Source organism: Heliangelus exortis, chromosome 2, assembly GCF_036169615.1.
Source record: "Heliangelus exortis chromosome 2, bHelExo1.hap1, whole genome shotgun sequence".
Classification (NCBI taxonomy): domain Eukaryota; kingdom Metazoa; phylum Chordata; class Aves; order Apodiformes; family Trochilidae; genus Heliangelus; species Heliangelus exortis.
The window spans coordinates 37,697,244-37,713,235 of record NC_092423.1 but is presented as its reverse complement, the minus strand read 5'-3'; the positions used below and the strand labels follow the sequence as shown (position 1 = coordinate 37,713,235).

General features: G+C 40.0%; 2 protein-coding genes across 7 annotated transcripts in view; one reads left to right on the top strand and one right to left on the bottom strand.

The window, feature by feature from the left end:
- The window catches only part of SCRN1 (secernin 1), a 37,745-nt gene extending 21,966 nt beyond the window's left edge, over positions 1 to 15,779 (bottom strand). For 3 of the 6 annotated variants that reach the window (XM_071735605.1, XM_071735602.1, XM_071735606.1), the window contains exons 1-2: positions 15,650 to 15,779; positions 5,457 to 5,616 (exon numbers count right to left, since the gene is read on the bottom strand). In XM_071735605.1, the coding sequence (XP_071591706.1) occupies positions 5,457 to 5,615 (159 nt within the window). In that variant the 5' untranslated portion in view covers position 5,616; positions 15,650 to 15,779. Of the gene's footprint in view, positions 1 to 1,570; positions 1,672 to 5,456; positions 5,617 to 15,632 lie in introns of those variants that run through there. The other 3 variants (XM_071735603.1, XM_071735607.1, XM_071735604.1) reach the window with 3 other exon arrangements.
- The window catches only part of PLEKHA8 (pleckstrin homology domain containing A8), a 171,851-nt gene that overhangs the window by 103,839 nt on the left and 52,020 nt on the right, over positions 1 to 15,992 (top strand). The window lies entirely within an intron of this gene.

The window sequence follows — 15,992 nt, the reverse complement described above, 5'->3', positions numbered from 1 at the left end:
CCAGAGATACCCTTGGAACTCTCACATATCCTAGTACTGATTTCTTTGCTTGACCACTTTGAAATGCCTGCTCACACATCTGTTTTGCCACAAGCAAACTGCTGCTGGCTCATGCACTGTGTTACAAAGCAAACTCAAACCAGATTCAAATTCATTTAAAACCAGAGGCCTTCAATGGAGCAGAACAGAGAAAAAGCTCACATAGCCAAGCAGCAGACTCTGCTAAAGGCAACAACCACTTTCTCCCTTTTATTAGTTGCTATCTGCCTGCACAGTGCATCTCCTCCATCTCTGTGTGCAGTTTAGAGGTTAGCTTAAGCACGGTGGCTTGAGGTAAGCAGTCTGACTGCGTGTCCTGAGACAGGCTGCTCACACAGCTCAGCTGAGAGGCAAGGAAAGGCAGCTTCCTAGACTATGTCTGAATTTTAAGCCTTCAGACCACAACCTTTTTAACTTACATAGAGCAAATGAAAAGTTTCACCATGGGCACAGTGCTGTGTTTCCTCATGCTTTCCTGCCAGCCAAACCTCACCCATGCAGGTGCCACTTTTACAGTAATGTGACTATAAGGGTGGCACTGTCAATCTGGAGCATTCCCAAAGAGCAAATTTTCAGCACATTCAGAAGCTGCTTGGCTTCTGTTACCAGGTTCTGAACATCTTGTCCCCAGATATAATGCAGATAACCCCAAAGAGTTGGCATAAAAGGGAATCCAAGTATACCAGAACTGAACTGTGGCACTGGCATGATGCTTGGTGATTACATTACAAATACCAGAATTAAGATACCTCCAGGAAACACAAAGCCAACTTTACCTCAGTCAAAGTTTACTTTCCAAGCTTTATATCTATCTTGCAACAACAGAGACACCCTCAGTTTGTTTCAGGTGAGTTTTTATGTCTGCAGTGCTCAGACAAATGCACAATGAAAAACCTTACTGCTCCTCACAAAACACAGAGCAAGGAAAAGCAGGAAGATATACTTTAAACAACAGCAAAACCTCACATCACTATTGAAAAAGAAAGCAAATAACAACTAAGATGTAACTGTGCCATGAAGTTTCAGAGAACACAAAATTGCTCTTACCCCACAGAGGCCTGGGGTTTAAATTCAGAAAAGTGTTTGAAACCAACATGGTAGAAAGATTTTGCATATTCCATAATTTGACAGACTTTGTTGAAGATCATCCTTTCTATTTCCCCCCTTCCACTCCATCATAAGGAGTTGCATACTATTAAGATAAAAGAGCTTTTACAGCTCTATACTGAAGCAAGCAAACACAACTGTTTTCAAATCATGGGTAAACGGTAAAAATAGAAGGTTGATCTGAAATAAAAAACAATCCACCTGGAAAATTCAGCTAAGAAGAAGTCATCCACCTAAAAATTCTTAAGGAGAAAGAAAAACACAGCGAGCAGCAGGTTACTAGAGAACAAGACAAATCTAGTCAGTAAAATCTACCTTAAAAATAAGATAGAAGGGCTTGAATCTGAAAATTCGTACAATGTGAATTCTCACTAACACATAAAAAATGTGTTTTTTCAGATGTGGATTTTAAGAGCACACTTACTTTTAGTAGACACATCCAAAAAAGGGCTCTATTGATAGTCAAGAAGGAATATTTCACCTGCATGCACAAGTTTACTACACTGACCACTAAAACAAGGAAGAGAGCAGATCAGCATCTGCCACTGCAGAACTACAATGTGAGACAAGAACAAACTTTTGAGAAGGTTATGTGACACACACACACACACACACACACAAACAGAGAACAGGCCTCTATGAAAAGCCACATTGTTCAGGGTCTTGGGAACCTGATGACATGGGAGGGAAGGAATTATGTAGATGAGTTAGCTGTCAGGTTACTTGTCTGGTAGACTGAGCCACAAAGATCAAGTTTAAAGTGATTTGCAGTATTCACTGAACTCCCTTGTTTAAGGCCCTGCCACAGACTAGCTGATAGGGATATAGCAGAGCCTGACTGATTCCTTTATGGCAATAACCTAGCTGAACTACTGTCCCATTTTTTGTTACACTGTGCATTACCACATTTGCAAACACAAGTAGCACAGAAGTCTGCAGGATGCAGACTTCTGAGAGAGTCTTATAAAACAAGACCCAAGATCTCAACATAAGTTCAGAACGTGACTGACAGTCATGGAGAAATAATCTAAAATTTTATACACATTGGATTACCTTACTTGCAAAGAACAGCATATAATGGAAAGCAAGTCTACCATCATTGCCCAGTGCAGGTAAAGGATCATGCATCTAACATGAGAAACCAATGCAAATGTACAATATGGAATAGAGAGAAAAGCTGTTCATATTTCATATGGAAAAAGCCCAAAACATTAGGATGGATGAGAGGGAAAACCTAGTTGGAGGCACAGAGATTTATTGACTTAGAAAAACATTAGCATGGAACTTGTCAGTCACATTTTTTCCATTTGCAAAATATTACACATTTTTCTCAGACCTGCTTACTTAGTTTTATAAAACACATGGGAAGGAAAGCTGTAACAAATTAAAGCAAAAACCAAAAAAACACAAAAAACCAACTACGCAACAATAATTTAACAGTTGGCAATTGTCACAGGTTTTAAAGAACAAAGTAATAATTCTGAATATGTCAAAGGCTACATTTAGAAGTTTTTGTAATTTCTCTTCACTCCCTATATTAGCTAATTTCATCTGACAAGTCAGTAAGTTTGTTTAAAAGGTGGACATAGTTTTGCATACCTGTTACTTAGAAAAAGAGAAGCAACTGAATTCAAACCTTTCCTTAAAGCTTTTCTTTACTTTTAAACGTACCACTAACAGTACAGAAGAAATTAAGAGGCTTTGCACAGGCTCTCCCTACAGGTAAACATACACTTGGCGTAAGGCAAGAGTAGTCTTAGACACATCATATAAATACACATATTGCAGCTGATTAGCAGAAACTGAAGATTGTCCTTTTGTTCCACTGTCACAAAGAAATTGAAATTTTCTTCATCACTACTGTTCTTAAGTTCATAAAACAGCCAAGTCTAGAAAAACCTGGATTTAGAGCTTTTACTGATTCAATCTTTTACAATTCCTACTCAAAGTGGATTACTATGATCCCTTTTAAAAAACATTTTAAGTCGTCAGATTTAAAAGAAGTGAAAAGGAAAAGGATTATTTATAGAGATAGCTACTCTAGCACTGATAACTGCTAACTTGTTTGATTGAACACACTGCCTCTCTATGAAGGTGGGAAAAAAAAATCTTTAAATTTAAACAAGGAGATCTATGCTTAGGTCTGTAAAAAAGAGAGCATTTAAAGAACTGTGCAAAGATACCAGACAGTTTTTTTACCAGAAGATGTTTTTATCCTGTGCTAGGAGGAAACGGGAAGAATTCTGGTAAAAATGTGGAGGCTGTATGTTTCTGTACACCACTGTACTTGCAGAACATCAAGCTTAGCAAATGAAGAATTACTTATGCAGTAACATAGACAGAGGCCAAAGTATGCTCTACTTAGGGCTTAAACCCCTACTTAAAAAAACCCACAGGTATTAGCACACTCCATTCTCTTGTCTAAAAGTGCACCTTCACCACACTGCAACAAACTATCATCATTTTTTAAAAAATCAATATATAAGGGGAAGGGTTGCAGATGCTGGTTAGCAAAATAAATGTACAAACTGCAGTGTACTGGGCTAAGGGCTTGTGCTCCCGGCTTCAAAAAAGGCTGGAAACAATCTAGTTTTTCACTGGGTTCTATAAAAAGCACTAAACTGATTAATCATGGAGTGGGAAAGGGATTGTAACAGATTAATCACAGCATTTGACAAATTTTGATAATTTCATCAAAAAGTAAGATACAGGACAAAGAGATCAAAACAATTGAGTATTCCAATATTAAGCTCTTACAAAACAATCTCCTTCAAGGATACAAACAATCCAGAGCACCTTCTGGGAGCTCTTACTCCAGAACAATAGGACAATTTTTTTCTATTTTTATGAAGAGAAGCTTAGAAAAAAATCCTCTGAAGTTTTCTCATTACAATTGTGTTCTGGACACTATAGCACAGGTCTAGAACAGTGCTACCAATACAGCACTATAATTAACAACAATCAGTGCTTTTGGAGAGGGGGGAGGGTAATTCTTTATATCCAAGATTAAACCATTTAATAATTCATGAGTTGTACTAGAGATGTTGGTAGCAACAGGAATCAAGGCAACATTAACTGTTACAAAGAAAAGCACCAAATTCTCTGCGATTTGGAAGTTACCCCACTTGTAAGAGAGAATTAAAACTGGCACTTGCCTTAGGATCTCTTCTGGGCAAGTGACAATTATATTCATAAAGGACCTGTGGGGATGACCCACCAGCCTGGTGCAGAACTTCCAGTGTCCCCAGCCTTCTGCACAGCCACAGGGACAGGAGGAAGCTGAATGCAGGGAACCTCACAGCTTCTGCTTCCCCAGTTGGCAGCCAAAGCAAGAACCTGTGGATTCTCAAAGTTCCTGATGGTGCAGATCAGGCTCTGCGCCCTCCTCTAAAATGTCTATCCCCACCAATCCTTGTCTTCTGCTGCCTCAGTCTCCTCATTCCACCTCACTGCACACCTTCCTCTCTTCCCCTCTTCTTGTTTCATGCATGCCCCTGCTTAACTCTTCCAAATCTGCTTTTCCTTTCATTTCTCCTGTCATTAAAATGAGGCTGCACTAATGTTCTATAATTAAAATTACTTCCTGCAAGGTCCCTTTCAACCCCCATCCACGACATCCGTCTGCAGTTTCAGGACTTCACATTCAATCTAAGATTCAGAAAGAAGGTATGGCACTGAAAATTGACCACGACACAGGTACCTCAGCTGCAGAACATGTCATCAAAGGCAACACAACGTACAAGAGCTACATTTCGTTCACAAATCTTATGCTCTCATTTTCTCCTCATATTCCTTTATCAGAGCCCAAGTTCTTCGAGGTAGAGATTTCTCACTACTTGTTTTGCAACACACCTGGTGTAGTCAGGCCCCATTAAAACTGTGAAATGAATATAATTCACATGGAAAGTGCCAAATTTCATAAACCTGCTTCTCATTCCAGCTAGCCAGGGTATTTTTCCCTTAAAAGGAAAAGGTAAGCAATAGGCTACATCATGCAGGAATCTGAGACATGAACAGTTGTCCTGGTTTGGGCCAGGAAAGAGCTAATTTTCTGTCTTGCAATTGCAACCATAAAAGTTCAGCTTGTCAGCTGGAGAAAGTACAGATCATGGATTTTGCTTCAATTAACCAAAAAAATTCATATTCTGAGTTTCACTTCCAGGACTTCCAAAAATCTTGTCTCCTCTCTACTCAAGAGAGGTTAGAGAGAAGGGAACAAAGAGTGCTCAAACTGACACAAAAAGAAGACAGCATTAATATCTTCCACTGATAGTAATTTCCACAGTTTGAATGTAACAATTCACCCTTACCTCAACTTTGCTTCCCACATCATGAGCTGCAGCAGCAAAGTAGACCACCTCCTGTACTTCATCCCTAGGCCGTGCAGAGTTCTTTCCAAACACCACCAGTCCATCTTTAGAACATGGGGGAAAGGCTACAAAACAGTAACTTGGGGGAGCTGAAGCCATCCTGGAAAGAAAAAGAGAAGTAAACAAACAGAAGTAATATTTGCTGAACTCAAATTGTGTGCATTAGAGAATCATTCCATCTGACACTCTTTGCTGTAGCTAAGAGACTATGCATTCCCTCTATCTGTTAGCTGCTTGTGCCATGATAATGGAAGAACAGCTCAGAAGAAGCTTGTCTGGATTTAATAAAAAGGATTATAATTTTTTTCAGATGTTTTTCACCCAAGCCTTATGTGGGCATAAGGAATAAAGGCAAGATGACTGTACCTTAATGAACCGATTTAATCCTCACAGAAAGGAAAAAGATAATCTGGACCAGAGCTGTTTTAGAACATATGACCTAGATGTATCCTGCTGACTCAGACAAACGCAGAGACACGGAATAGTTTTAAATAATTTACTACCTCTGTGCAATTTAGAATTTTCAAAAAAAGAAAGTGAAAATATGTTTGAGAGATTCCTAAGGAGGAACAATGGTGTAACTAGAAACAAAACAGATACAGCACAGTTATTCAAAAAACTGTCCATCGATTCACCTACTTGGATCAGATACAGACTGAAGCACTAATTGCACTGTATTTTCTCTGTGGTTTGTCTGCATTGCTGCTCTTGTCTAAAACTAATTGATTGCAGTATTTGTTTATGCAGGCTAATGTGAATATTCTTTAAAATGCTTAGACGATAGCACAAACATTTTAACATCTTAAGCATTTACAGTGTCAATATTAATAAAATTACAAACTGTTTCAGGGTTATGACCTGACACTACTGTAACCAGTCTTGTGTACATTGCCATATCTGCCATTTTTTCCACCATTCAGGGAATATTCTGGCACACAGGGCTATGAAACAAAAAGGCTGGGTGTTTCTTCCTTCTTAAAGTAGCACTCAACAAAGATGTCTGAGATTTCTTCATAGATATTATCATTCTATCAGAAATTCCAGCTGCAAAATGAACAAATGTACCCCTCTTCACCCTCCATGATATCCTGAACAAGTGAAAATAATTGCACACATTTGGACTTTCTAGAAACAAATACAATCGATAGTTTGCCCCCAGAATGCTGGGGGTGGAGGGGTGTGCAAAGCTGCTTTTGACCATTAATTTGGACATCTTTCAAACCATAAATTTGACTTTTTTTTTTTTTTAAGCAGTACCACTTCTCACAGAATAGCAGATTTCCAATATTAAGCCAAAGAAAGAACATCTTCTGGTTAAAGGCTATACTCCATAAAGTGGTAATTGTTTGTGAAGAAAACCCTAAAGAGTTTGCCTATAGGTTATGAACCTAATAGGTTAGGTCATACTAATGCTCAAACTTACAAAAAACCCCTTCAAGATAAGATGTGTTAAAGGAGCCTTCTACCAACAAATTGCAGAACTGTCAAGGGAACTTGCATAACCTTTTTATTCAGGTAAGATTATATATAAAGAATAATCAGCCAGTGAGTCAAAAATGCATTAGGAAACAAACCAAACCCCTTTTACAAACAGAGTTTTGAGTAGTGGAAAGGGACAAGCTGCTAGAAGTTGGAGTGGTGATAATTACATCTGTCAGGGGACACCTACCTGCAGATTTGCATATTGTGTCACTAAGTCTCAGTACATTACTGGTTCTAGATGAGTGTCTTGGAGGCAGCCCTGAAGACAAAACCCCATTTTTATTGCCACTCTTACTACTTGCAAGTCATCAGAGCATTGTGATTAAACTGAAATGTAACATGTAGAGCACTGACCAAGCTTCATCACTAATGAAACCATTCAGTAATTTGCTATGAATTATTTTTAGTATGTACATTTATTTTGCCCTGTTGGTGATGTCTACGGGACTGTGCTCCAGCACCATAAGATTTCACATCTACCTTCAGGTAAGTCATTATTTAGTCATCTCAGTTTGTTTTCTCATGCCTTGCCAGACCAGCCAAAATCTTGGAATAACTTGCAGGCTTACTGTGGATCTCAGTTTTCAAAAGAAATATTTGCTTCATTCTAAACACAAACTAAGTGGATTTGTTTTAAATACATAAGGCAGTAGAAAGGTATTAGACACCCAACAGCCTAGGAAGAAAGGTTGAAGTGATACACAGTGCTTATTTTTATAACATTAAGTTCTTCAACTTATACACCAAACGGTGCCAGGTAGGCTTAAAAAGATGGGAAGGGATGATTCAGCCACTGTGTTACTGAACGAACTGGAATGCATGCAAGGCAGATTTTTTTCCTACCTATAGACAGAGTAGGCAGGGAAAAGAATTAGAAAACTGTGGGTCTGTGGTATTCTATGGACTCCTGAAGTTCTCCTTAGAATAAAGCAGTCTCATCTGTATTTCTAAGGTTTTCGAATTTTTCTTTTAAATACACCAACTGTTACTGACCCAAAACCAAACTGCTATTTTTTTAATGCTTTTTAAGTATGAAAGTATGAGTGAGCTACTCTATGACTAATGTTTATTTCAGCATACACTGTATTTCACACAGGGTGTATGTAAAAGTTAAACACTGCGAGATAAATATTAGAACCTTGTACTAAAAACATGATTGTCGTGAGTCTTGGCACTGGGATCTTAATTAAGGTTCTAGAGAGGGAAGCTAGCAGGCAATCTACTACAGTTCAGATTTACTCCATTTGCTAGGTAGCAGTTTTTCCTATAACCTCATTTGGTTCATTTTAAATATGGCAAGGATGGCAGTTTCTCAGATACACTCACACCCCGTGTTTGTTCAGAAAACTACTGAACTTCATCTTCCTCCATCACATAACTAAAGCAGTCTGTTAGCAGCTGCCTATCTAAGGAGGGCATTTTTACTTTCCTACTTCATTTTGCTTTTTTTCCTTAATTCAACTTCAAGTTGTCCTCATTCTCATTTTCACACCTTTACCAACTCTTTGCCCTCTCAAAAGATAACATCCTGACTCAAAGGCAAACAAGCATCTTTCATCTGTGGGAGGAACAGAATACTCCTACTTCACGGTACCTCTAATAAATCAGGCTATCTTACAAAACCACCTACTGCTAATCCCTACTCTTTTTTTCACACATCATCTGCTCTGCCAACCAAAGGGAATCCTGAAAACCCTAGAAAACACTGGGAATTACTGCAAAGAGATCTGAAAGATCACCTTGTTTCCCATTCACAGCCACAGTTCTTTACAACATGTTGGAATACAGGCCCGATTTTCTCAACAGGTGATACCTCAGACCCACATTTTCACAGAATCATAGAACGCCAGGGTTGGAAGAGACCTTAAAGATCATCTAGTTCCAACACCCCTATTTGGCAGGGACACCTCCCACTAGACCAGGTTGCTCAAGGCCCCATCCAACCATCCAACCTGGCCTTGAACATGTGGTGCTTAGGGACACGGTTTAGTGGTGAACTTAGCAGTGCAAAATTACCAGTTGGACTTGATCTTAAAGGTCTTTTACAAAAAAAAAAAAAAACCAAAAACAAAACCCACAACAAAACAATGCTATGACTATCAAGGATTCATTAACATGTCTGAAAACCACTCTGCTGCTGAAATAGGAACATGGAAGCTGTACCTCAGGAAAACTAACTCATTAATCCTGATAAGACACAAAATGCTGATCTTCAGGTTGAAAAATATCAAGATCTGGAACATTTTACTCTACAGTATTTTCCATTTCACAGTATTAGGATCTTATAAATGATAATTGTGTTAAGAAGGGTCGCAAATTCTGATGAGAACAATTTGCACCGTTAGTGTCAAAACCGGTCCATGATCAGACTTTTAGAGTGGTCAACAAAGAAAAACATTGTTATTACTTAAGTCTGTACAGAAAGGTTGTGACATAGGCTAGAGAAGGCTTCATTTAGATGTAATTTTTCACTTACAAATATAGGAACAGAAAAATAATGCTGTTACAGCAAGAGACATGCAGGATGGATTGCACCATCCCGTCCTCCTTTCATGAACACATGACTGTCAGAAACTGAAGCCACACACCTAGGAGAACAGGGATGGGCATAAATTATTCAGTATGTTTTGGAGCCTTCCCCCTGACCTAGGAAAACTGAAATAAATATATTCCCACAACAAAGTACTCTGAGCTTAGCAAGCCACAGTCCAAACTGGAGAAAGGAAGATTTTTGTGCTAAATGCTCAAGACATTGGGGGGGGGGGGTTGGTTTTTTTTAATTTTATTCCCAGAATAACACTGTGTAATGTTTCTCTTAAAGCTCTGATTTTGTACTGAAGTAATCTTTTATAAAGTTCAAGAATTTTACTGCTTAAATAGAATTACTTCTCAAAAAAAAAATTTTACACTCCTGTATCAAATAGATATTAATTCTATTCAAGCCAACTAATCCTACTTTTTTCCAAAATACTCTACAAACATCAAGCACAAAGTGATTACTTGTTTTACAGAAGTTACAAACTTCATGAAAACTGTCTTGCCAACAGTAGCTTTCAAAGTTACTATGTCTTATTTATTAAAAATCTTACAAAAAAAAATTTTCAATATTATGAACTACTCTTTTTTGTGGCTCTACTTAAAACTTTTTGTTCAAGCAATTCCAAAGCTAACTCCTAAAACACTAAGACTGCTTTGGCCAAGAGAAAGTTATTTTCTCCATCTTTTCTTTCAACTGGAAATCAAAACAATAGGCTTATAATAAAAGCACAGCACTTGCTAGGAAGCAGTAAGCAATGAAGAAGTTCAGTGTGAGCAAACAGAGTCAAAAAAAAATGCCTTGCAATTTAACTCATGCTTATTGAGCTAAACATGCACTTGCTCTTCATGCTTTTTTTTAATTGCTGATAACTTAATGTCCTGCAATACTATCTTGAGAAAAGCTGAAGATGTCCCTAAAGTCACACATAAAAACTCTTTGGTTTTAACACCACAGGCTAGCTGGGGGTTCTGAAATGTAAATTAAGAATTATTGTTTATTTCAATTAAAACTTACACCAAATTAAAAAAATATATCTGAAGTAGCTATTCCTTTGAGCTACTCCCTTTGGGAGCAGGGACCATACAGGATATGTTAAATGATGCACATGTACGAACAGTTCTGCTCTAATGAAAAATTTTTGTTTTCTAAACCAATATAATCTCTTGCCTAAAAACCTAATAGTACCCAGTCACCATCATGCAGAACAATACCAGACCAGTAAAAGATGCTACATGAGAAGTCAGCTACCCTTGTTACAGCTCCTCTTCACAAGAAATAATAAAAAAAAAAAAGCTCAAGTTATTAAGAAAAGGTCAGTGAGACCAAGCAGTCAGCACTGACAACAAAAAAGCATTCATCTCATATTACTAAGAGTAGAACTGAACCATAAAATTTGCCTTGTATTGATATGATTTGAGGCATAAGCTGGAAAAGCTTCAGCTTGATCAAGCCAAACCTTCACCTAGGAGCATTACTGCTGCACTGGTTACTCAGCATGGCTCTGTTGGCAAGACTTCCAGCTCAGATGGAAACACCAACTACACACTTTGACTTCAGTCAGCTTAGTGAAGGTAGACAGATACATCACACAAATTCATCTTTCAAACATTTTCTAAAGTTTGTCCTCAAGAGTTTTGGTGGCACAAGTCTCCAGCTTTCTGAAGCACATACATAACCAAAATGTTGTACAGTCTCAATCCTCAATTTTTCAAGCACACCTGTGAATGTTTTAGATAACCCATTGTTAATGCTGGTGATAATCAACATTATCTTTTCAAGACAGTGCAGATATCCACAAAGACAAGAACAGGAGGGTCAAGACTATGGTTTTATCTCAGACCTCCACAGGAATTTGGTGAGAACACCACTTTTACTTATCATACGGTCTAATTTTTCCACCTTCACTTCTACAGTTTCTTCAAATTAAAGGTGGTCTGGAACAGGTGCTTTAGGTAACAGAACTATAGAAAGCTTCTGAATAACTTGCTGGTAAGTTCCAAATGCATTCTGGTGATGACCAGAATTTTAATTTTCTATAATGCTTATACTGCAAAGACATACAATGTGTTTCTGTGCATTATAGGATGACTTTTCTTCACTATAGAATGTGCATTATAGGATGACTTTTCCTCACTACAGGATGTGCATTATAGGATGACTTTTCCTCACTATAAAACAGAAGCCCAGCTGTGCTTCTGAACTATTTCAGTAATGTTTAAATATTTCAGTAAATCTGTTTTCATTGCTACAAAAAAGGGTGAGTGACCTAGCCTGCAAGAAACATTTACAATGAAGGAAAAACTGAGAGGCAGCAATTGAAGGTAGATCAAGGCTGAAGGAAGATCTTGACCCACCATCTCAGAGGTGGATCAAGGCTGTTTCATTCAGTATGGAAGAATATAACGAATAGACCACACGTTATTTATTCTCAACTCTTCCATGTATTTTTTTTTAATGGGGTACCATGAGAAAGGTCTGTTACAGCTGTGAAAAGTTTGTTCAGGGTTTAGCTGTTGGGTTTGAACCTCTGTTTTAACCTTCAGATGAAGATGTTTCCTGTGCCTGAGAGAAGCTTGTATTTCCATTCACAAATCAAGCCTAGTGCCTTATGCACTGAGACAAGACATGTGATCTCTGCATCCTGCAGAAAAGCAACGTTTCCAAAAACAGAAATGAACAGCAAAATTCATTCAGCTGCAGGCCTAGAACAAAGACAGCAAACTGAAAGCCACAATAATAATATTGTTCACATCTTAGGAAACACTGAAAGGTTATTTTTTTTAATTGACAATTTGGACAGTTTTAATGCATGACTTATCAGGAGAGAGGAACGTTGGTTGCATTATTAAGAAATTAGAAAGCAGAGACTGTTCCTGAAAGTAAAGCACAAACCATGCCAGATCCATGTGTCCCAATCATTTGGACATTTCATTATTATTAGGCCTTAGCCTGACTTCTTGACAATGATACCAGTTTACCAATTGATGGTCCCTCTAGGATGCTGTGTATAAGATACCCAAGAAGAGTTATAAGCAGATGAAACTTAGCAAGCTATGGTCAAGGTTGTTTTTTCTTTTTTTTTTGCACTAACTACTTACAGAAAATTTCTCAAGAATTTGCTTGAAATGAGCAACTTCTAGTCAGGGATTAGGGATAGCCATTTTCTCCAGTAAAAATTCACTTTTATTTTTGAATTACAGGAAGCAGCAGTTCCCTACACAGCAATAAAATCAAGTTGCATTTTAAAGCTTTTCTAAGCAATACACCCCCTTCAGTTATTTAACTAAGCAAATGCATAACCAGCCAGGAAAAAACTGAAAATACTTCTCTTGCTTTATGTGGGAAAATTTGGAATATTCCTGTCAACAGCTGCCAGGATTCTTAAGACTGTCTAGCAAACCAGATACTGGCCATCAAATGAGAGCCCTTCAGCATTAGAAGTCCTAACAAATGGTAAGATTTCAGCTACAAAAGTTTTCAGTCCTTTGACCAACCAGTTCTGTTTTAATTGTCGAATACACACTCATCCAACTTTTCAATGTAGGCATCTTTCAAAGGCAGATAGGATTTTATTTTTTGCCTCAAGTAATCTTAATTATGTTAATGAAAACGTAGTTCTATTTAAAAACAAATCAAGGTCAGTCATCTCAAAGCCAACTGATTTCAGTCTCATTTCTATCGCAGGCTGCGCACATACGGAAAATTCATTATTTTTACAGACTTTTCACCGAGTGGATGTCAATGCACTTAATTAAGTCTCTAGGCAGATACAGAACTCTATTCCTTTTGTAGCTGCTAGTGGAGTCTGCAGCCTAAGACTGCATTTTTAACACTCTCCATTTGTTAGAGAAGCACCTGTTTTCCTGCTTCTGTCACTGGGGCTTAGACCCTTGTTAGGAGTTGCTGGCATCTAAAGCATCTTTGTACAAAACAACACTTCATACCGGGAAGTTGCTAGCTGCTGCACAATACTTAGCTACATGTAGCCTTCTGTCTTTGTAGAGCCAGCACAATCCAGTTCTGCAGTTCAGTCAGGGCCTGATCACTGCACAGCAGAGCTTGTCCACCTCCACACACAGCTGGCTAATGCTCACTGACTGGTAAGTCATTTCAAGTTAGCAACATCGTTATGTCAACAGAGCAAAAATAAAAAGCATCCAAGTACCTTGATGGAGTCCCAGTTCAGTTTAAAATATAACCTAAAACAAGAGCAAGTGTTGCAATACCAGTTTATAAACGCTAGGATGTCAGGCAAAACACTGTAGCAGAAACCACCTTAGAGAGGGGGAAGGTATGGACAGCAATTCCATGAAATTTCTCCATCTGCTGAATTTACAGAAAGAGAAGGCCAACAGACTAGAGGGACAGTGTCCAGTTTCACAACTCTTCAAGTCCATAACAAATGAAAAAATTCTTCCTGGAAGATTCTAGAAAAAAATAACACACCTCCCCACATGCAAGCAGCATAAAGCACCCATGGTTGATGACTTCTGAAGGGGAGGAGAGAGCACCAAATTCAGTACCCTTTACCAAAAATACCGAACTCAGCAAGAGTAAACAAATCAAGCTTAAACCATGCCCTTCTTTACCAGGAAAAAAGTTACAAAGGTCTTCCAAAAAATGAAGTTACCACAAAACCCTTAAATTCAAAGCATCAGAAATACTTTCTGGGGAGGTCAAAACTTCCTCATATCAATAAAGGACACCACAATATAACACCTGTATTTTCAGACTGTGTAACCTCTGGAATCTTAACTGATTGGAAAAGCTCATAGCACTATGAATAGTTTAAGTTCACTTTACTTCTGATTAATCTCAAATTAGTGGAAGTCAGAGAACAACTTCCTAAATACGTATGATTGAGAGTCTGAGCTTTCTTTTTATTTGTCTGGAGGTTTTTTATTGCACGTTATGAACAACCCAGTGTGCTTAGGGATGCTGTAAATCCCTAATTCTAAAACAACTTTTAAACCAAGAGCTGAAAAGTTGTCTATCACCAAATGAGCCAGTCACTCCACTTGCCACAAGTTAATGTATTTGTCACCTTCTAAACTACTGAGTAAATTTAGCATACACAGTTTACATCACAGAATGTACAAAGCCTACTGCAGAACAACTACTTATATGGGATAATGAAAGTTCTGTATCTTTCGGGTATCAGTGGTTTTATTTGGTTCTAGGGACATTTTTCATGGTGATAATTTATACATATGCAAACTTATAGCATAAGGCCTCTCACAAAGCTATCTTCTTCTTGAGATGCTGGTTTAATATTATTTTCCTCCCTCTAATTACCAATACTAGGAAAAAAGGTCTTTTTTTTTTTTTTAATCAGGTTAATCATAGACTCTAGTAACAAAAATTAAGATGTCAATTTTATAAGCGCTTTGCAGGAAGATGTATCAACTCATCAGCTTGCTCAAGCGAATGAAACCTACAGGACCGTAACAGTATGCTTAGAAATGCACATGAAGGCATCTAGATTTCAAGGTGACTGCGTGAAAAGGCACCTTCAAAAAAAAAAAAAAAAAAAAGAGAGAGAGAGAGAGAGAAGGGGGGAGACCCTATGGCAGGTCCTTAAAGAGCAGAGGGGAAAACTGCAGCTAGCAGAGGGCAAGCCAAGGAAAGACAGCCCTTCTTCCAACGGGAAGACGAGGGACAGCCGGGGACAGCGTTTGCCCATGGTAGCCTCAGACACCAAGACCCCCCCCCGCCCTACCGGGGCTCAGCCCCCGCCGGGCCCGACGCCCCCGCGGCGGGGCAGCCATGTTACGCGGTGCCCGCATCCCCCGCCCAGGGCGGTGCGGTGCCTCCCCCTGCCCCAGGAGCCAGGTGCGCGGAGGCGCCGAGGGACACGGTCCGCACCGACTCTGGAAACCGGCCCTGCGCCATCCTCCTCCCTCTCCGCCTCCCTCACCGCCGCCGCCGCCCGGTGCTGACGGGGCGATCTCCGCCGGGCAGGTCGGTGCTCGCAGCCTCTACACCCTCCCGTCTGCTGAGCGCTACAGCATCAGCCCGGCCCCGCTCGGAGAGGGAAGGGGCAAGGAGCGATGCCGCCCGGCCCGGCCCTGCCTTGCCTTGCCCCGCAGCGTTACCGGCAGGGTTGCCGCACCTCACCGCGCCTCAGGCTCCGCTCCGCTCCCTCAGCCTGGCGGTGCCGTCGGTCCCTCCCGGTGGGAGCAGCCTCGACCCCGCCGCCCCCTCCCCCCTGCGCGCGCAGCCGCCGCCGAACGGTTCTGCGCGGCGAGTGGCGGCCGGGGGGGCGGCGGCGGAGGGGGAGGGCGCGGCTGCCGTGCGGTGGGGTCGGACCGGGCCAGCGCCGCTCCACCCGTCCGCTATCACCCTGCTGCGGCGCTGCCTGGGCAGGGGGTAGCCCATGGGCACCGGAAACATCGGGGACCCCTCCCGTTTCTGGCGTGTCACCGGCTCTTCGCTCGGTGCCGTTCCTGCCCTCG